General features: G+C 40.0%; 2 protein-coding genes across 7 annotated transcripts; one reads left to right on the plus strand and one right to left on the minus strand.

Moving 5' to 3' along the window:
* Positions 1–5,714: 5,714 nt before the first annotated feature.
* On the plus strand, positions 5,715–8,278 carry LOC148910762 (uncharacterized). Its single transcript, XM_089031479.1, has 2 exons — positions 5,715–6,319; positions 6,461–8,278. Exons 1-2 carry the CDS (start codon positions 6,183–6,185, stop codon positions 6,852–6,854), a joined length of 531 nt encoding a protein of 176 aa, XP_088887605.1. The 5' UTR covers positions 5,715–6,182; the 3' UTR covers positions 6,855–8,278.
* On the minus strand, positions 8,114–12,861 carry LOC148910763 (uncharacterized). 6 transcript variants are annotated; one of them, XM_089031477.1, is made up of 7 exons: positions 12,147–12,262; positions 9,718–9,794; positions 9,044–9,513; positions 8,888–8,967; positions 8,564–8,774; positions 8,391–8,484; positions 8,114–8,252 (listed from the first exon to the last, which is right to left on the minus strand). In XM_089031477.1, exons 3-7 carry the CDS (start codon positions 9,230–9,232, stop codon positions 8,242–8,244), a joined length of 585 nt encoding a protein of 194 aa, XP_088887603.1. In that variant the 5' UTR covers positions 9,233–9,513; positions 9,718–9,794; positions 12,147–12,262; the 3' UTR covers positions 8,114–8,241. The 6 variants fall into 6 exon arrangements, 4 of the variants coding, with proteins under 4 accessions (XP_088887603.1, XP_088887604.1, XP_088887601.1 ...); XM_089031478.1 differs by lacking the exon at positions 12,147–12,262 and having other exon boundaries at positions 9,044–9,207; positions 9,302–9,513; positions 9,718–9,980; XM_089031475.1 differs by lacking the exon at positions 9,718–9,794 and having other exon boundaries at positions 9,044–9,207; positions 12,147–12,861.
* Positions 12,862–20,810: the final 7,949 nt, after the last annotated feature.

Below are 20,810 nucleotides of genomic sequence, written 5' to 3' on the forward strand. Positions count from 1 at the left end.
TCAGCTTGACCAGTGGGTCGTGGTACATTCAGGAATTTTAAGCCTCCCTTCTTCGATTATCTTTGATACTGAGATCATAAAATGTATCTTTAAGGGTCAAGTGAAATTTAGCTGTAGGATCTTTCAAAGACGCTGGTTTTGCGTCCCAATCCCACAGGAAGGACCGATCTCCGCCCTATTTTTTGTCTCTGTTTACGGTAAGTTTCTGTGATAACCCTTTATATAGTCCCCTTCACAGTTCCCTGCGCCATCTTGAAAGGTAGCTGTGCCTTTGCATTGAAGCTAGACAAGCGGTGAGCTTGTAATTATAGAGATATGTGAATAATTGTCCAAGGTATTAAAAAAGGTCTATCATTGCAAGCTCACCGTTCATCTCTCTTCGATGCAAAGTCACAGCTACCTTTCAAGATGGCGCAGGGAACTGTGAAAGGGACTATTTGAAGCCGGAGGCAGCTTTCGAGAGGTCGTCATCTTCAAAGTCTTACTCTGGAAAAAGGAACATGTCATGGATCAACCACATAGATTTTATTCGGTACCGGATTTTTACGGTCTTATTTTGAAGAGACGAAAATTTTGCCCTTGGTTTAGAGGGCCACAATTTTATGTGTTTTTTATTTTTAGGTGTTACCCACTAGAAATAAGGAATTCATTTCACGTCACATAAGGATTGTTAAGGGATACTGACTTTGCCATTGACAACGGGTTAAAACTATTGTTAAGATATCGATCTTATATGGTCATTTCAGTTTTTACGATCCGTGAAGAAAAAATATCTGGCCTGTCTTTGGGTGTGGGCGCAATGTACTATACCAACCAGGACCAGCTTTTGCGATACCAGAAATCCCCAGCACAAGGAAAGCCACTAGAAAAAGCGCCATTTTCCTTTGCAAGATATGAGACGTTAGCATTTGGATTTCTTACTAACTAACGCAACTATAATCTTTTGCAAGTCCCTTAAGATTGCAGTTAAAAAAACAAGTTATGATGATCCTTCTAAGCCTGTACACCCCTGATGGGATGTAAGCCATCAACAATATCTGAACGCCATGCACAGAGCCCTACTTGGCCTCGTTCGTCGTCTCGTCCATGATGGCTGTAACAGTTGTAAATCCACCTTACTTAGCCTCGATTAAGTGTACGATTGCTCCGTGATAAAACCAACTGCAAGGATAAAGAATAACAGGCATGACTTGTGACTGAATGGTGTGTTTTTAGAAAAAGACTATATCTCGGGCGTAGAGTGCATTTCACAGCCCCCTCACAGCACAAATTACATACATTTACTGTATTTTACCTCTATCTCTCTCCGCCCGGGATGTAGTCGTCATTGCTCATGTACCTTGGCATCGCTTTGAAACCCATCTGGTTTACATTTTCTCAATTCCTACCACTTTTTGTTTCAAAAAATCATAAAAAGCAGCTTCAGTCTGTATGAATGTGAACACTCAAGGTACAGATTAATCCCGTCATAGACTCAATTTCAGTCACATACAATAAGCCTTCTTTGTCTGAAACTTGTTCGTCGCTCCCCCGTCCATGATGAGTTTAGCGGGTAGAAATCTATCCTCATTAGCCTCGTTTTAATGTACGATTGCTTCGTGATCAAATTAACTGCAAGGATAAAGAATGTTAGGATTAGCTTGTGAATAAATATCCTTGACCTTGACCATATTTAAGGATATACTTGACCATATTTAAGGGTATCCTTGACCATATTTAAGGGTATCCTTGACCATATTTAAGGGTATCCTTGACCATATTTAAGGGTATCCTTGACCATATTTAAGAGTATCCTTGACCATATTTAAGGGTATCCTTGACCATATTTAAAGGTATCCTTTTTTCAAATGACCAAACGTAAGAGTATCATTTTTTCAAGAATAAGCACCAAACAAACTCAATTGAATCTTTTTGTGGTTACACACCTATTTTAGAAAATGCTGGTATATTTTTAAGCTTTGTCATGGAATTAACTTTATCGCACTATACCGTCTATTATCAAGGGAAAATGTCTCCGACGTCGTCTTAAATTTATCGTTCGTCGCTCCGTCCATGATGAGTTTGGCGATTAGAAATCCATTCTCATTAGCCTCGGTTTAGTGTAATATTGCTTCGTGATACAACCAACTGGAAGGATAAAGAATAACAGGCATGACTTGTGACTGAATGGTGTGTTTTGAGGAAAAGACTATATCTCGGGCGTAGAGTGCATTTCACAGATCCCTCACAGCACAAATTACATACATTTACTGTATTTTACCTCTATCTCTCTCCGCCCGGGATGTAGTCGTCATTGCTCATGTACCTTGGCATCGCTTTGAAACCCATCTGGTTTACATTTTCTCAATTCCTACCACTTGTAGTTTGAAAAAATCACAAAAAATAGCTTCTGTATGAATGTGAAAACTCAAGGTACAGATTAATCTCGTCCTAGACTCAATTTCAGTCAAATACAACAAGCCTTCTTCGTCTGAAACTTTAGTGTTGTTCGTCGCTCCGTCCATGATGAGTTTAGCGTTTAGAACTCCATCATCATTAGCCTCGGTTTAATGTACGATTGCTTCGAGATCAAACCACCCTGGAAGGATAAAGAATATTAGGATTAGCTTGTGAATGAATATCCTTGGCCCTGACCATATTTAAGGATATACCTGACCATATTGATGGGTATCCTTGACCATACTTAAAGGTATCCTTTTTTCAAATAACCATACGTAAGAGTATCTTTTTTTCAAGAATAAGCACCAAACAAACTCAATTAAATCTTTTTGTGGTTACACACCTATTTTTAAAAATGCTGATATATGTTTTAAGCTTTTGTCATGGAATTGACTTTATCCGACTATACCGTCTATTATCAAGATAAAATGTCTACTACGTCGTCTTAAATTTGTCGTTCGTCGCTTCGTCCATAATGGGATTGGCGATTAGAAATCCATTCTCATTAGCCTCGGTTTAGTGTAATATTGCTTCGTGATACAACCAACTGGAAGGATAAAGAATAACAGGCATGACTTGTGACTGAATGGTGTGTTTTTAGAAAAAGACTATATCTCGGGCGTAGAGTACTTTTCACGGCCCCCTCACAGCACAAATTACATACATTTACTGTATTTTACCTCTATCTCTCTCCGCCCGGGATGTAGTCTTCATTGCTATGTACCTTGGTATCGCTTTGAAACCCATCTGGTTTACATTTTATTAATTCCTACCTCTTGCAGATTGAAAAAATCATAAAACGTAGCTTCTGTATGAATGTGAAAACTCAAGGGACAGACTAATCCCGTCCTAGACTCAATTTCAGTCAGATACAACAAGCCTTCTTCGTCTGAAACTTGTTGTTCGTCGCTCCGTCCATGATGAGTTTAGCGGGTAGAAATCTATCCTCATTAGCCTCGGTTTATTGACGATTGCTTCGAGATCAAATTAACTGCAAGGATAAAGAATGTTAGGATTAGCTTGTGAATAAATATCCTTGACCTTGACCATATTTAAGGATATACTTGATTACATTTAAGGATATCCTTGACCGTATTTAAGGGTATACTTGACCATATTTAAAGGTATCCTTTTTTCAAATGACCATACGTAAGAGTATCCTTTTTCAAGAATAAGCACCAAACAAACTCGATTGAGTCTTTTTGTGGTTACACACCTATTTCAAAAAATGTTGATATATTTTAAGCTTTTGTCATAGAATTAACTTCATCCCACTATACCGTCTATTATCAAGATAAAATGTCTCCAACTTCGTCTTAAAATTGTTGTTCGTCGCTTCGTCCATGATGAGTTTGGCGATTAGAAATCCATTCTCATTAGCCTCGGTTTAGTGTAATATTGCTTCGTGATAAAACCAACTGGAAGGAGAACGAATAACAGGGCTTGGTTTGTGATTGAATGGGGTGTTTTGATGAAAAAGCTATACCACGGGCGTAGAGTGCATTTCACAGCCCCCTCACAGACCAATTTACATACATTTACTGTATTTTACGTGTATCACTCTCCGCCCGGGATGTAGTCCTTTTCTATATGTTTCTAAACCTTCGCTTTGAAACACGTATAGTTTCCACATGCGTTTAGTTATCTTATAGGACAATAGCCCGGGTTGATATTGTGTTATTCGACGATCGATAGCGCGCCGGAAATATCGAGTAACAAAAAATATTACGATTGATCCATATACCACATATAGAAACTACATTTGGATAATCCTTATCATTTTATCGATACTCCTGCAAATCAAAGTCACAGTGCAGCTAAAACAGAGATCGCATTCGATTTTAGTATGTTTGGCTTGATTTTGCGGAGGAAGGAGACCCTTTCAATCTTCATTGTAAGCTAAGCCCAGAGTTTGGCCCCAGAGAGGCCAATTGTAGTACCTAGTACCTTTGGGGAGGTGGGTGTGTCGTATAGGCGTACGAGTGGCTTGCGGGTCCATACTTTTGATGCTTTTAGATCCATTGACTTTACGACCAAAACAAAACAAATTACACCATTGATCCCAATCTCTCTTGCTCTTTTAGAATTTGTTACTTTTTGCCTCAAAATCGAAAATTGTGGAAAATCCCAATCTGGATTCACTCCTTGGATCGGACTTTTACTAGGTGGAGTGTCGGAATGAGTAAACATTTTGCTTTAGTATTTCGACTCGAAACCATAGAGAAAAGTCTAACACTACTAGAAAAATTACTTTGACGTAGTTATTTCAAACGATTATCGAAAAATTATGGCTTTTATTAGATTGATTAGTTCAAGGGGTACACGGTGAGAATCTGTAAAATTTATATTCCATTTACTATTAACTAACTCATTCCATCTCTTCTTTTATCAAACAAGGAATTAAAAAAGACGTTCAGGCGAAAACTCCTCACTTGTGCTCATGCCAAATAACAAGTTGAAACAGACGATAGCGGAGCGGTGTACCGTTACCATAGATACCTCAAAGGGTAAAAAGAAAGTCTTTATTCCAAAGGGACAGATATTCTGTACAGTATCCCCGCATCAATGCTATTCAAGTGAAAACAAAAAACGTGAGTAGTGATTTTTATGGGTGTTCAAAACATATATTTAGAGTGTGCGTTTATTTTTTACTATTTAAAAGAATGGACCTGTGATGCGACGAAGGTGAAGATACAACAGGGAGACCAACCCGTTTTTACCATTGTTCTGACTTATATTAAAAACCAGATTGTAACCTTCCACCTTTGGACCTACTTCTTTACCATTTACCAAATTAAGTATATATGTTATATATTTTGCTAGCATAAAGTTCACATCCAGTGAAAGGACTTTTGAAGCTACTAATCAGGTCCTTTTTATCTAGATAGAGAACAAAAGGAAATATTTTAGTAACATCAAACTTTTCTTTTTTTGAATCCAAATGTTATATGTTTCAGTGGTCAACGCAGACAGACCAAAATTTAAAATAAGATAGCTCAAAAGAAACCTAATAGAAGAATATGGTTCAACAGTTGTTGAAGTAGTTGAGGATCTCCTCCAGATAGATCCAATGCAAGCCAGGAAAATGATGATGGACAAAACCAAGTTCAAACATCTGCTAAGAGAACGTTTTCCCGGAGCAGTTGTGCCCTAAGGTTAAGGACGAGCCTAGGGGGAAAATCTGAGGATGATGATGATGAGTTGATGAGAAGGTTCAAAGGTCCTTTCACTGGATATGAACTAAGCGTAAGGCCACATCGCGTACCTCAAAAATAGGTCATGACCGTGTGGAAGAATGAGTACGAGCTCCAAACAATGTAATTGTTTTAATCGCGACATGATTGGTTGAAATCCCAAAACTTCCGGTTATATCTAGCGTGTCTCAAAATTCATGATGGCGGCTAAGTTGGCTAAACGTAAAGAAGGATTTTATAAACGACTCCATTCGTTTTCAACGGCGGACGAATGGAGCGAAAATCAGTTAAAGGCTAGAAAAAAGCTTAAAACGCAGGGGGTTTACAAGGTGGAGGAAATATTGGCCGTCAGGCAGAAAAAGGGGAGTTTTACAGCGATTACATTTTCTACATCTACATTTATTTTGTCCAGCAAAGGGAAGGCCCATCATTTCTAGACTATAACAAAATAAACAATTTTTTTACTTCCTTATATATATAATTTATGAGCTAATTTAGTAAGCTGTAAGTCGTTTCCTCTATCGGGATTTTCCACGTTTCCTCCTAGCTATGAGCCGTTTAATAATGCGCGTATGTTCTTTGATGCAGGATAGCGAGAGAGAATTTCTAATTAAATGGGACTCGTGGGGTTCCGAGTACAATTCGTGGGAAATAGAATCACACATATTAGACAAGTCTGTCATTGAGTAAGTTCTGACTAACATCTTCATTGGCTTATATTCTTATATTCCTAACGATTTTGTACAAATGTCATGTAATTACTGGTTGTATACATGATGAACAAAGAGTACCTATAAATATGCTAAGATAATGTTTCTTAATTGCAGAACATTTGAAAAACCAAACCCTGAACCTAAAACTGTGCTAGCCCATGTCGAGTTGATAAGAAATGCAATTGATGGTGGCTTGACAGACTCTCTTCAGTCCGATACCACCATCATTTTCAACCATGCTGTTTTCAGGCACATTTTTGGTGGAAGGGGGAAAGTCTGTTCAAAAGAGACATATGCACTAAGTGCTCAAGACTTTCCAAGGAGATACTTTCCCCTAGGATGGGATATGACTTATAGAAGACGTGGGACAGTTCGAAAAATTACTTATCCTATTCAACTTCATCCTTTCCTTTCACGATCACGCCAAATGTACAACAAGGATGGTTCAAAAAAAGAAAGAAGATGGATACAGAAGCTAACAATAAGTTTTAGAAAACATAACATGTAGATGTTATAAACTCTGCAGGACAGAGTAATAAATATGTAGTGTTTGTACTCAATTTCAACATAATTTGTTTATAAAATGTTCAGTTACTGTTGGGATTGTTTTGTTAAAATTGTGTCAATAAGAATATTTCTGCGTGTTCTCTTGTTCAGTCTCTCCCCAGTTAGCTGACACACTACATCTCTAAGCTGTGAGTTTAGCATTTTTTTAAAAGAATCTTCAGTATGTACTTCTGCAGTTGTGGAAATGGTTGGAGCTATATTCTCTGTTTCAACTTCTGCCAGCACTGGTTGAGAAATTCTTTTGTATTTTCCTGCTACTAACAGTTTGCCACCTTGATCCCAAAACTTGTTATCGAGCTTGTGGTAAGGCCTCTTTTGTCTTGTGCTTGTTTGCAGACTTTCTTGTCTCTTATCAATAAGCAAAAGGGACTTGCAAGCATCCCATCTGTTGATAGACCTATGGAATGCTTTCCTCATTACATCATTTTTTTTCTCTACACCTTAAATTTATAAAGAGATGATAACTTGGGTTAAACTAGTGTGGGCTGCATTGTTGTTTCTATGGAAGCAGGAGTAATAAAATAAAATGTGTACATCTTTTGCACACATTACTTTTTGTTATTTCACACAAATTTACAGTATATAAAATGTAGAAATCCAATATGAATAATTGTAATTAAATAATTTTAAATAATTAATTATTCATTTGTTTACCATACCTTGCCCTGTAAAAATTTTAAGACTACAATACTCCTCAAGTAGTTTCGGCATGTGGTACATCATGATATGTATATAAGGTGTGATGGGTTCACCCAGTTATAGCCTTCACTTTTCATGCTAAGGAGAAGCTTGGCCCATTCATTTGCCTGACAATGAAAATTTTATATAATATACTGTAAGATTGCTTGTAGCAATACATGTAGGTCTAATAGAGATACAACCATTGAGAAAACTGATATACAGTGGTTGACAGTACTTTAAAGTATTATGGCCATTTTAAAAAATGAGAATAATATAACTAAATATTCTTTTACCTTTGTGTGAAAGGTATTGATGTCTTCTGTAGTGGGAGATAGGTTAGTCATCACATCATAAAGTGCGGCAAAATCCTGTAACAAAATGTGGTAGATTTAAGCTCAAAATCATTAATATGGCTATTTAATGTATCCACATACTTCACACTTCATGTTTTTTAATATACATGCTTTACCTTATTTTTTCTTAAAAGAAAGACCTATTACAACTAAATGATAAGTACCTTCCAAAGCTTTGTGACTGATGTTAATATTTTTGGGTGCACAAATGAAGAAAACTTTGAGGGCAGATTCCTCAACAATTTCTTTTTGTCATCACCCATTAGCGAAGTCCAATCCAGCTTATTGTCTTTGTCATACCATATCTAAAGTAAAGTAGCAATACATTTTACATTGTGTTATGTGTTTTTTGGGGGGAATTGTGGTAGTTAGCTTATTAAATCATTTCGGAGTTTAATATTAATGGAGATTAATATCATTGAAAGCTTAAAAAGAATACCTACCTGAAATCCTACTCCACAGGTATGTATAGCATGCAAAAGGTTGTTGAGGTGTGATTTTTTTTTGGTCTTTTTTGGGTACCCCAAAGTTGTCTTCCTGTGAATTTGAGAGGTAAAATGTGAAATCTTTAAACTTACTTAATATAAATCCTAGTTACAGTTTGTTTGGATCTAACCTCATCCCAGTCAACTGCATCATGTATTAATGCATGCTCCAGTCTGTCGGTTATTCGCAATAAGGCATGTAGCTCGTCAACCATGCAGTGGTCCAGAGGGATATTAAACAAAGGTGATTTCTGGCAACCAGGGTCTTTGTGCCATTTGTCATGAAGTTTTCTTTTGACATTCATGGAATGGTAATAATTCTCTGGCTTTGACATGTCCTGCCTGTCAATCATATATTAGTAATCTTGATTTTAGTTTTTAGATGCATGCATATCTACAATATCAATACTTTTATACATGTAGTATGTTCTAAGTACTAGAAGCAGCTGTACTACCTTTCTTCTGTACTGACTTTGCAATAAATACAGGCATGTGAGGAATTGGCCGCCTTCATTCCAAGACACAATAAGAGAAACTATGGAGTTAAAGAGAAGGTTTCGCATATTTAGATTATACAGTCAATGTGAATATGATAATGTAATTACATTTACCTTGTAGTCACCTCCAAGAAATAATTCTATTTTGACTTTATGGTTATCAACCTCTATATACCCTTGTTCCTGTGTCTTATTCACATCTCTAATGACATTTGACAGGGAAACTTGAAGGTTGTCATAGCTCTCAGCAGTTTGAACCACTGCAATAGTGTGATTCCCTACAAATGAGAAACATTTGCACATAAGGATTCATATTGATATTAACAGCTAGTGCACTGATTATAGACAAAAAAAACAGAAGTCAAATATTACCTGAGCTTGACATCATGTTTTTATTGTCATCGATGATGGAAAATGAACACACCACAGGGGTGGATCCAGGGTTTGGACATGAGTAGTTTACTCTGAATTTATACCCAACCCACCATACCCCTATTAGTTATAAACTGCCTAAAAGGATACATCTAGCATAGCATGCTGTCTGCAGTCAAGATCCTTGTACAGATTTATCTCAGTTGAAGAATCTAGCACATCAAAGGACATCATGTGAAAAAAAATGACGTCAAAAGTATTAGTATGTAAAAGTACAATGCAAAATATATGCTATTAAAGGAAAAGTGGCATGGCAGCAAATTGAATACTTTATGAAAAATAGAGAACATACAGTCACAATATCAGTGTACTAGAATTTACATGTACTAGCAAATTATACAAAATGAATACATTACCTTATTTAGATTGAGGTGTTCCACTATAGTTGAGTTCATTGCTGAGTTCAGTTGAGAATATGTAAAGACCATTCAAGCTTAATTAAAACCCAGTGAACAATATTATAGATTTCAGAAAAGAATAAGTTTTTAAAAATTCCACCTTGTTCCTGTACTGTTCCCCATCAGTTTAAGGATTAAAAATCAGATAATTATTAATCCAAATGGAACATAACTCAAAAGTACTCTAAGAACACTGGAGTGGTGGTCCAAAAAATATTATATAAAATATTACTGTAAGATATTCTCCATTCTCATTCGTCTAGGATTTAAAGTAGCAAATAAATCTATTATTTCCTCAAGATCTAAGTCCATGTCTCTGTGGGAATGCATCAGTGCCAGTCCATTCATTCTGTCTTGAGCCATAGTATTTCTTAAGTAGTTCTTAAGATTACGGAGGGTTGAAATGGACCTTTCACAAGAAGCAGATGACATAGGGATAGTTATAAGGATTTGAAGTATGGTATGTATATTAGCATAAGCAACATTGTCAATGTGCTCAAGTGTCCCTTCTAAACTATCAGGGATTTCCTCTCCTAGATCATCTTTCCTCATCCACATTCTCTCCCACAGAATAAGTTCTGCTTGTAAACCTGCATAATTAGGTATATCCTGCCTATAATGTTCACAAAAGGCTAATACATTATCCTTCCAAACAATACCAGTGGCCAGCATAATTGATGGAATAACTGAAAGTGCTCTGTAGCAAACAAACACATCATCTTGAAATCTGTTGTTCAGTTGTTGGACTATATGGTCTAGAAAAACTACAGTTAAATTTGTCCTATAATATTCTTCAGGGTTTCGGGCTGCAGCATTGGCTCTGTGAACTTGTCTCTGAGCTACTCTAGGCATGGTTGGTTGAACTGAAACTTGACCTGCTAAAGTGACAGCTTCCTGGTAGAGTGCATTGTGCCTGGCATCAATGCCAGTTCTCATCTCTGTTAAGACTGACTTTAAAAGTGCAAGTTCATCCTTTGCCTTGAGAAGATCCATTGCTTTCTTTTGTAATTTGACAGTGAGAGGTCGGGTTAAATCTAACATGTGTCTAACAATAACAATAGCAACAATAAATGAAAAAGTTATTGCATTCAGTAAGGTCTGTGCATCATTTCTACTAGGTCGATTCCAGTCCCCAGTTCCAAGATCATTGTTGTTCATTGATATGTCTTCAAGCGTAGCAACAACAGGACGAAGAAGTTCTACAACTCTGTCCATTCCTTCTATTCTTTCGATCCATCTTGTTCGGCATACATTTATCAGAACAGTATGGTTAGCTTGAGGCATTATCTCTTTAACCTTCATGACCAAATACTGCTGTCTCTTTGGTGAATTGTTAAAAAAATCAGAAATTCTTTTAACAGTATCCATCATGTTTCTAACAAGTGGTTGTTGGCATGTGTCAGCAACACACAAATTCAGCCTGTGGTTCATACAGTGAACATAAATTGCTTTGTCAAATTCATTTCTTATCAGTGTTGAAACTCCATTCAAGCAACCTGCCATATTGCCTGCCCCATCATAACACTGGCCTCTGCAGTCGTCCATAGAAAGTCCTAATTCTGCTACTGCTGTAAGTATTTTATCTTTGATGGCAGCTCCAGTTGTTCCCTCATCACAAAGAGAAAACCCAATAAATTCTTCTCTAATTATATTTCTTGAATCAAGAAATCTTATCACTAAAGAAATATTTTCTTTGTTAGAAATGTCTGCAGCTTCATCTGCCATAACAGAGAAAAACTTACTGTCTCTGATTTCCTTTGACAAACTAGTTAAAATGTAAGAACCTACTGTTTCTATCATCTGATTCTGGATGGTTTTAGAAATGTAAGTTGCATTTCTGGGTGCAGTTTCCAGGTGATTCTGCAGTATTTGATCACCACTCTGCATTCGAAATTCTAGCAGAGCCTGAAAGTTTCCTGATAGACTAGCATTTGTTGGGTCATCATCGCGTTGACCCCGGAGAGCTATGTTGTTTCGCCCTCAGAAAATTATCGTTTCAAACAAAGACTTAAGGACCGTCCTATTTCTATCGATTTGCTGTTGAATAATATTATTCAACTGCTGATCTACTGGGACCGCTTGCTGCCTCATTGTTTTCAAAAAGTTATCCATGGCAATTACAGCAAAATTGTGCATCTCACATTTACCACTGGCGTGTTTTGTAAGTCTCGAAGCCACTGAAGTCCAACATGTGAGTGGGGACTTCAACAACTTGTCTAATTTATGAGCATTTTTACCAGATTCTACTCCAAACAAAACACAGGGAAAACAAAATGCTCCATCGAGATATTTAGAGTATGCAAGCCAGGGATATCTTCTAAGCCATTCAAAGACAAACTTACGAGGCTTTCTATTTTCTATTGACAGTGGGAAATCAAAAATCTCACCTGGTTTCCACACATTCTCAATGAACCCCAGCTTATCTTGTGGTGATGAAGAGCCAATTTCTTTAAAATTCAAGCCAATGTCGAAAGGAGAACAGTCCTCCCTCCTGCAAATCGGGTCGCCACGCATTGTAGAATATTCCTTCGTTCAAGTACCGCAAGTCTATGACTCTAATCATAAGAACGAAAGAGACCCAACGGGGGTAGGTCTAGCTTTTTATAGTTTTGCTGGTAGTTTATGAGGTAGTTTGCAAAGTAGATAGCCAATCAGAAAAGGGTTTGAGTGGTTTCCAAAACAATCAATGTGTTTCCAGCCAATCAGAGAAGTCTTTGAGTAGTTTACGATCATCACACCGGCCTAGCTCTACAACTACGCACGCTCACCCCCTGAGGTTCTATTTGACAAAGGCTGTTTTCCGATCGTTTTCCGATAGCATTCCGATGCGTACCGACGGAGATATCCGAAACCCGAAAATTCTTGCGGGAATCGGTAATAAATCGGCAGAAATGACGAGATTACTCATTTTCGTTTGACTTTTCTTTAATAATTAACTGAAAAACAGCCAAGTGAGTTGTTTCTAGAAGTTTCTAGAATAATGTAATTCACATATTTTGACATTATTTAGAAAGAAATGTGTTTGAAAAAAATTGAGTAGTTTACGGAAATCACGTAAACTACCCTGGATCCACCCTTGCACCATGAGGTTACTTTTCCTAGTAAGTGCGGCACCATCTCCACTTATCTTTACCTTGGAGGACAAAAATGTACTTCATTGGCAATATATATTGATCTACAAATTAGTCTACATCACATGCAGTGAAGTCATCTTTTTAACATAATACCCCTATTTAAAAATGGAATGAAAAATTTTAGACAATACCTTGAAAGTCATTTCTTCTTTATCATTTGGTTTTCCTTCAAGCTGAAATTCAAATTTGTAAGCAATTAATCATGTGCATGGGCATGGTTAGATTTACATTTGTAACCGGCGGCAAGGCGCTCAGCTATGAATCAGATTGCAAGTGGTTTTGACAAAAGAATTTATTGAAAAATTCACACAACTTTACAATACATGAAAAAAAACGGGAACGAGATTACAGGATATCTCTAATGAAAACAAGAAAAATATTTACAATGAGATAAAATAAATTTGTAGCTTATCTAAATAGCTAAAAAGTTATGAATAAAATACAGTTTTGCTAGATATAAATAGAAACGGAAATACGTAAATTACGTCACAGGTAATTTGAATATTGCATACTGATTAGCAGTGTTTACAATACGCGAGTGAAAATTACTAGGTTGCAAAGTTTAATGTACAAGTCGGTAAACCGTTTAAAATGAACTAAACCAATGGAAAAAGCAATAGGAAAAATTGACTAGAGGTTAACTATGGCTTTAGGTAAGTATTTTAACCTTTGTTTATGACAAACTAAGAATTACACGGTTTACTGAACACGCGGTCGCGACAATGACCTTGAGTGTAGAGTTTAAGTAGCGAACAAATTAAAGGTTGGAAAGAAAAGGTCTTTTATCCCGCAGTTAAGGCTATTTATCGTAGTAAAAAGGTTAAACAAGCGAGTAAGGCGGTAGCGATCCTATAGTAAACGTTTTAAAGAGTTTAAAAGACAAAATACACTTAGCGTGATTACTAAATTACTACTGCGTGAAATTGATAACTTTGTACTAAATTACGCGCTAATGCGACTAGCATTACAAAAACATGAAACGAATGCTTAACAAATATATAGATAATCTAAGCTATAAAATATAATGACTAGTTAACGATATGAACATAGATTTGTCCTAAATCTATCCTAGGTAAAAGTGTAAAAGGCTGCAAAGATTCATACCTTTACATCGAAGAGAATTCCTTGTCTTGATATGTGAAAATATCCGTAGACAACGCAACGTCTTCAAGAACTTTTACTACACTGATTTAAGCTTAGTTTGGGCCTACTTTTATGGGAAAACCTGCATTCTTAAGACCTTACACATCCTACGCAATGTTGCACGCCCTAGGCGCAAACAGGATGTCCCAAACACGAACTTACGTAAACAAGCGCCAAACCTAGGCATGACTCACTGTAATGTAATTACGTACGGAAATTATTTCTTGCTTACGCATTTTCCACGCAAACAGTTAACTAAAGAATTACATTCCTATGTGTACACGAGGCATTCCTAATTAAAAATATAGATTTATGACTAAATAATTACTGTCCAAAATAGTGTCTTTTGACTCTGTCACACTTGCCCCTCCTTTTCGTTTGCTTCGTCCTCGAGCAAATTCAGGAACAATGATACGTAGGTGGACTCGTCAGTGCTGAAGTGCGGATCTTGGAAGATTATAGAGGTTGCTGTGTTGGCCTGCCGTTGTCCTTGTGGAACGTCGGAGTACAGGTGCAGCCAGTTCTTCCTCAGACGCATCATCACTATCATCATCATCATCAGGTTCAGCTGGTTCTGTCATTGGTTGAAAGGCGATTGTCATTCCTCCAATGTCATCTTCTTCATCTGATGATTCTGGCGATGCAGTACATGTTTGTCTAGACCTGTCAGCTTGCCTGTGTCGTCCTCGTATCTCCAGCATTGGCCTTGGACACACTTGCATTTCTCCTTGACTAACAACTTTATCTCCTCCATGTCCATCAGCTCTTTCAACGACATATGTATTGTTGTCTCTTCGTTCGACGATTTTGTACACTTGGTTGTCCCATTTATCTTGAATCTTGTTTCTTCCTCTGACTTTACGGTTGCGAAGGAGTACTCGCTCTCCAACTTGTAGTGGTTCGGCCAGTGCTCTGCCCTTCTGGTCATGGATCTTCTTTCTGACGGTAGCAGCTTCCTTCAAGTTTTGTGTCACAGTGGTATAAGCTTCTCGTAGACGAGTCTGGTGCTTGGTAATCCATTGCTGGTTGTCTACTGTCACTTGTCTGTCATCATCAGGAAGTAGAATGTCCAAAGGTAGCTTTGCATCTCTACCAAACATCAGGTAGAAGGGTGAGTATCTAGTCGTTGCATGTGGCGTAGCATTATAGGCGTAACATAACTCTTTCAGGTGTTCAGGCCACCTTCTTTTCTTTTCTGCTGGTAGAGTTCTTAGAAGCTCATGTAGTGTACGGTTGAATCTTTCGCACTGCCCATTTCCTTGAGGATGATAGGGGGTTGTCCTTGACTTCTTAATTCCATACACTGCACACAACTCCTTGACTAGTTCTGCCTCAAATGACTTGCCTTGGTCAGAGTGTAGTCTTTGGGGGATTCCATACACAAGGAACCATTCTTTAATCAGGGTCTTGACTACGGTTGTCGCTTTCTGATCACGGGTAGGTATAGCAATTGTAAACTTTGTGAACACATCTGTTAACACAAGGACATTTTCTCTTCCATCTGTTGCAGGCTCAAGCAAGGTAAAATCCATCGCTAGCACTTCCAATGGCCTAGTAGCTAGTAGGCTGCCCATCGGCGTCTTGACTGGAAGGTAGGATCCTTTGGCAATGACACATCTTTCACAATTTGAGATCCATTGCTTCACATCTCCTTGCATACCGGGCCACCAACATCTTTTCCTCAAGAGCTGTTCTGTCCTGTCTTGTCCTTGGTGTCCACATTGATCGTGCGCACCCTTCAGTACTTGTGATTTCATTGATGTGGGGAGTAGCAGTAACCGAAGCTCACTTCCCTGTCCGACTCCTGTACGGCGGTAGAGGACTCCATGGCTTTCCTCAATCCTGTTCCAGTGACTAAGCAACTTCCTTGTATCCTTTGTCTCTTGTTGGCTTTGCCTTTTACTTGGCCGACGTCCAAGGTTTCGGTAGTGGAGGAGACGACTGATACATGGGTCCTCCTGCTGTAGTCGTTGGATCTCTGTGAGAGGTGTGGTTGGGAATGAGGTTGCTTGCTCCTCCAGCGCACTTGTCTCTGTGTTGCTTATGAACGCTGCTGATACCATCAAGTGTTGACGTACTTCTTCTGGTAGGTCTGTAGTATTGGTAGAGTAGGCTAGTGTACTTCTTACTTCAACTGTGGTTGGTTCCTCATCTCGGTTGATGCGACTTAGAGCATCTGCATTCTGGTTGTGACGTCCAGGGCGGTACTTGATCGTGAAGTTGAAGTTTGCTAATTCTGCAGCCCACCTCTGCTCCACAGCTTTCAGCTTACTCTTTGACTGTAGGTATGTCAGCGGGTTGTTGTCTGTGTAGACGACAAACTTCGATCCCAGCAGGTACTCCCTGAACTTCTCACATACAGCCCACTTCAAGGCTAGTAGTTCCAGCTTCCTCGATGAGTAGTTCTCCATGTTTCGCTCTCCACCTCTCAGGCCTCGGCTGGCATAAGCGATCACTTTGACTCTTCCGTCCTGTTCTTGGGACAGCACGGCTCCCAATCCTTCGTTGGACGCATCCGTCTCTAGGATGAATGGCTTGGTGTAGTCCGGGTATGCCAGTACTGGTGCTGAGGTTAGTAGATTCTTTAACTTGTTGAAGCTCTTGTGGCACTCTTCTGTCCACAGTACGCCAATCTGCTTCCGGGTGGTCTTGTTACTTCCTCCGCTCCCGAGCTCAGCAACTAACTTGTGCAGCGGGCCTGCCATTTGAGCGAACTTGGGGACAAATCTTCTGTAGTATGACGCGAAACCAAGGAATGATCGCACATCGCGCACTGTCTGGGGGACTGGCCACTCGTTAACTGTCTTTGTCTTTTCAGGGTCTGTCTCGACACCGTCAGCAGAGACCACGTGCCCCAGGTAGGACACCCGATCTCTGAAGAGTTGACACTTGGTTGGTTCAACCTTTAATCCATGATGCTTCAGCTTACTGAATACCGTTTCCAACCGCTCAAGATGTTCTTCAATGGTGGATGAGAAGACTATGATGTCGTCCAGGTAGACCATCAGGGTGCGAAGTATGTCCTCTCGGAAGACTCCTTGCATCAACCTTTGGAAGGTCGCTGGGGCATTCTGTAGTCCAAACGGCATCCGAGTGTACTGAAACAAACCCATGGGCGTTGTGAACGCAGTCTTGTGCTGATCATCAGGATGGACTTCAACTTGATTGTAGGCTGATGCCAGATCTATGGTGGAAAAGTACTTTGCGCCACGCAGTGCCTCCAGTGATTCCTCTATCCTTGGTAGGGGGTACTGATCACGCTTGGTTTTCTGGTTCAGCTTCCGGTAGTCGACGCACATCCTCAAGGCTCCAGACTTCTTTCGTACAAGCACTATTGGGGAGGCATAGTTACTCTCACTTGAACATATCACTCCTTTTTCTAGCAAGTCTTGTAGATGCTGTTGCACCTCCTGGTATTGGTTTGGAGGAATCCTTCTGTAACGCTCTGTGACAGGCACATCATCGTCTGTGTAGATGCGATGATATGTTGTCTTTGTACAGCCAAGGTCCTCCTTACATGAAGCAAACACCTCTTCATTTCTTTCGAACATCTGGAGAGCTTTCTCCCTCTGAAGTTCCGTCCCGGGGAAATGTTCCAGGGTAATCCCGTGAGGGGGTGTCTGTATCCTTTGCCAACGTACTTTGCCCACAGCTTCCCGTTGGGGTGGCATCTGCGGGTCAGCACTAAGGTTACAGCACACTGTCACCATGTTATTCTCGTGTAGGAACTCCAACTGCTCTCCTCTCTTGACCATCTCTCCCTCTCGCACAATTCCAATCCGCGTCCTCGGCTTTAGCCATATGTCCTTTGCCGTCTGGTTGGCAACTCTGACATAGTAACACGTCTTGGTAGTATCCACGAGAGTACTGGCCACGGTGAGGTTTCCTTCTACTGGTACACCAAGGGGTTCGATCACAGCATCAGTGCCCCATGATGGGCCTGTGACCAAGATATCAGATTCTGTGAAAGCAGGGACCCAGACTTTGTCTGAGCCGGCTACTTTCACGAACCCAGTTTTACGTTTACTCTCCTTCTCTTCATCTTGCAGGATCTGTTGGTATTGGGGCACCTGCCCAAGAACGTTGGTTCCCAGTAGGGCAGGTACCCTCCTCTGCATTACTGTAGTGGCTGCTGTGTCCTTCGTGATGAAGATGCCGCACCCAGGGACCACCACTCCTCCGATCTCTACTGTAGCGACGATATATCCAATGTAAGGGATGTCCAAACCGTTAGCTCCTCGCAGCTGCAGTAATCTTGTTTCAGGGTGTAGGTCTCCTAGGATTGGCTGTAGCTTTTCCCTGTAGAACGACTCGGTGATGAGGGTGACCATGGAGCCCGTATCCACTAAGCTTTTCACAGGTACTCCGCCAATCCTCGCCACCACTGTGGGACTTGTCCCGACAACCTTTTCGTTCTGAAAAAGAGAGTTAGAGCCACTACAGTTCCTCTCCACGGCGTGGCTCACTGCCGTGGAGAGCTGGAGTTTGACTCCTTCTGTGGTGCTGCTGGTGCCTTGTCTTTCAGGGGCTTTGGGCAGTTCGGCCGAAGATGTCCAAGCTCGTGGCAGTTGTAACATCTCCTCGGACCACGTGGGGGACTTCGTGGTGGTGATGGGCTTGCTAACTTCATGGTAAGTTGGGTTAGCAGCTTCTGCTGCTCATCCAGCAATTTTTGTTGCTGCATGAGCCTCTCCACCAGGGCCTTCTGTCCTGCTGTAAGCTCTTGGATGGCATTTACTTGGTTGCTCTCCACCAACACCTCCTTGGCCGCTGCATGGCGATGTGCTCCTCTATCTGTGTCTTCCGAGCTACAATAGGCCTCTTGCCTCACCTCGTTGAAGGTCTTCTCGGGATGTTCTCTGATATAGCGCTTGAGATCCCTGCGCAACAGGTTGTCACGCAAGTTCTCAACGAATGTGTCTCTGAGGTTCTGGTCCTTGTTTTCCAGGGCTCCTACGTGTACTCTGGTTATGTGCTCCGCCATTGACATCAGGGCATGGGCAAAGTCCTGGATGGGCTCCCTGTCACCTTGTTTTCTGGCGAAAAACCTCTGGAGAAGCTGGGTCTTGGTGAGCTTCTCTCCGAAGACGTCTCTCAGAATCCTGAAGAAACCCTCCGGGTCTGTCCAGTCATCCACAGGCCTTAGTCGAACTTCATCTCGAGCCGCACCTTCTAAGCTATGGTACAGGAAATCCACCGCCTCTTGACCAGTTAACTTCTGGGCAGCCACAGACCTCTGTGCATCCGCTATCCAGTCTTCAAGCACTTTGTCGTCTCTGCCACCAGCATACTTCCTCAGCTTCTTCTCCCTTGGCACTGTCACTTTTACCACTGGTGCAAAAACAGGTTGGGCAGGGGGTCCTCCTTCAGCCTGCATGCCATCCAGCTGTGCCTTGAGTGCAGCCAATTGCTCTGTGAGTGCAGCCACAGCTTCTTCTGCCATGATTTCAGTCTCGTTCCCGTTGGTAAATAATCAGTAACTACTAATGTCAACTTTCTTGCAATTCCACTTCTGACACCAAACATTTCAAGACTTACATGCTGTCTAAGTTGCTCTTGCAATAGCTCATGGAAGTTGAGCTCAGCCCCTGCAGTATTTCCTGGTGTCTTAGTAATGTTCCATTTGGAGTCAAGTTGGCCCTGGCATCCCTCAAGAAGGTAAGATCTTGTCATGGAACTGTTTCCTGGTATTTGGGTGATTTCATGATATGCCTCGAAGGACACCCCAAATTTATTGAGAATGGAGGTAAGCTCCATCACTTTTTCTCTCTCCTCTTCTTCTAGAGCAAGAAATTTCTCTATCCTGTACTTTCTTGTTGGTGAGATGTTGTCTGTTGGTTGTGTTTGTTGAGGTGGGATCTGAGTTGGAGTCTGAGTTGGAGTCTGAGGTGGAGTTTGAGGTGGAGTCTGAGGTGGAGCACCTTGATCTGTTACCACAGAGGGTTGCTCTGGTTGATTATTTGGCAAAGGTGTTGTTCCTAAATAAATATATTGGAGCATGTATGAGTTTAAATAAATATATCTTTTTCACTTTGAGTTCAATTTTACAAAGCCTGACAACCTACCACTACAAAGAGTAATTTTATGTTCTGTGCCAGTACGTTGCTCCTTAACAGTCAAACTCTTAGGTGTCAACCCAAATGTTTCTGCAAACCACAACACTGAACTTGCTTGGTCCCTATAATAAAATAAAGAAATAAATAAGTGCAATGAATAGTAAATTAACACTGTAGCAGTAAATAATTTACATCTGTGTGTATGATTTGCAACTCACCTAATTTGTTTGATCTTCCTATTCTTCTGACGACACTGCACGTCTTGTATTTGTTTCCCTTTGTTTATTAATTCTTTCTTATATTTCTTTAAACTGTCATTTCCTTCGTTGAAACTCAAAGATTCCTTCAACAGTTCTAGCACTTTTGCACTTTGATGTGTCAAATGCCTATTCACCTCCACTAGCTCCTCTTGTAATTTTTTCATTTCCTCCTCTTTTTCTTTGATAACATTTTCAGGTACAGTTTTGATCTCATTCTCTTGAATAACCATTTGGAACCAAGATGATGATATTGTCATTTTTCTTGACTTTGAATTCATTTTTCCAACTCTTTTGTTGAATCGATATGTTGTGGTTTTTAATTGCGTCCCCACTCTGTGTGCCTTAGAAGAATTTGTATATCCCAGGGGTCTCAGGCTTTCATTCATGGCATTTAGGTATATAGCTGGATAAGACGGCTGTAATTTTCTCCATTGCCAAGGTGCTTCTCCGTTGTACTC

This window comes from Actinia tenebrosa, unplaced genomic scaffold, assembly GCF_029948245.1.
Source record: "Actinia tenebrosa isolate PJP-AT-01 unplaced genomic scaffold, QUT_ActTen_1.0 PGA_scaffold16__25_contigs__length_10494907, whole genome shotgun sequence".
NCBI lineage: Eukaryota > Metazoa > Cnidaria > Anthozoa > Actiniaria > Actiniidae > Actinia > Actinia tenebrosa.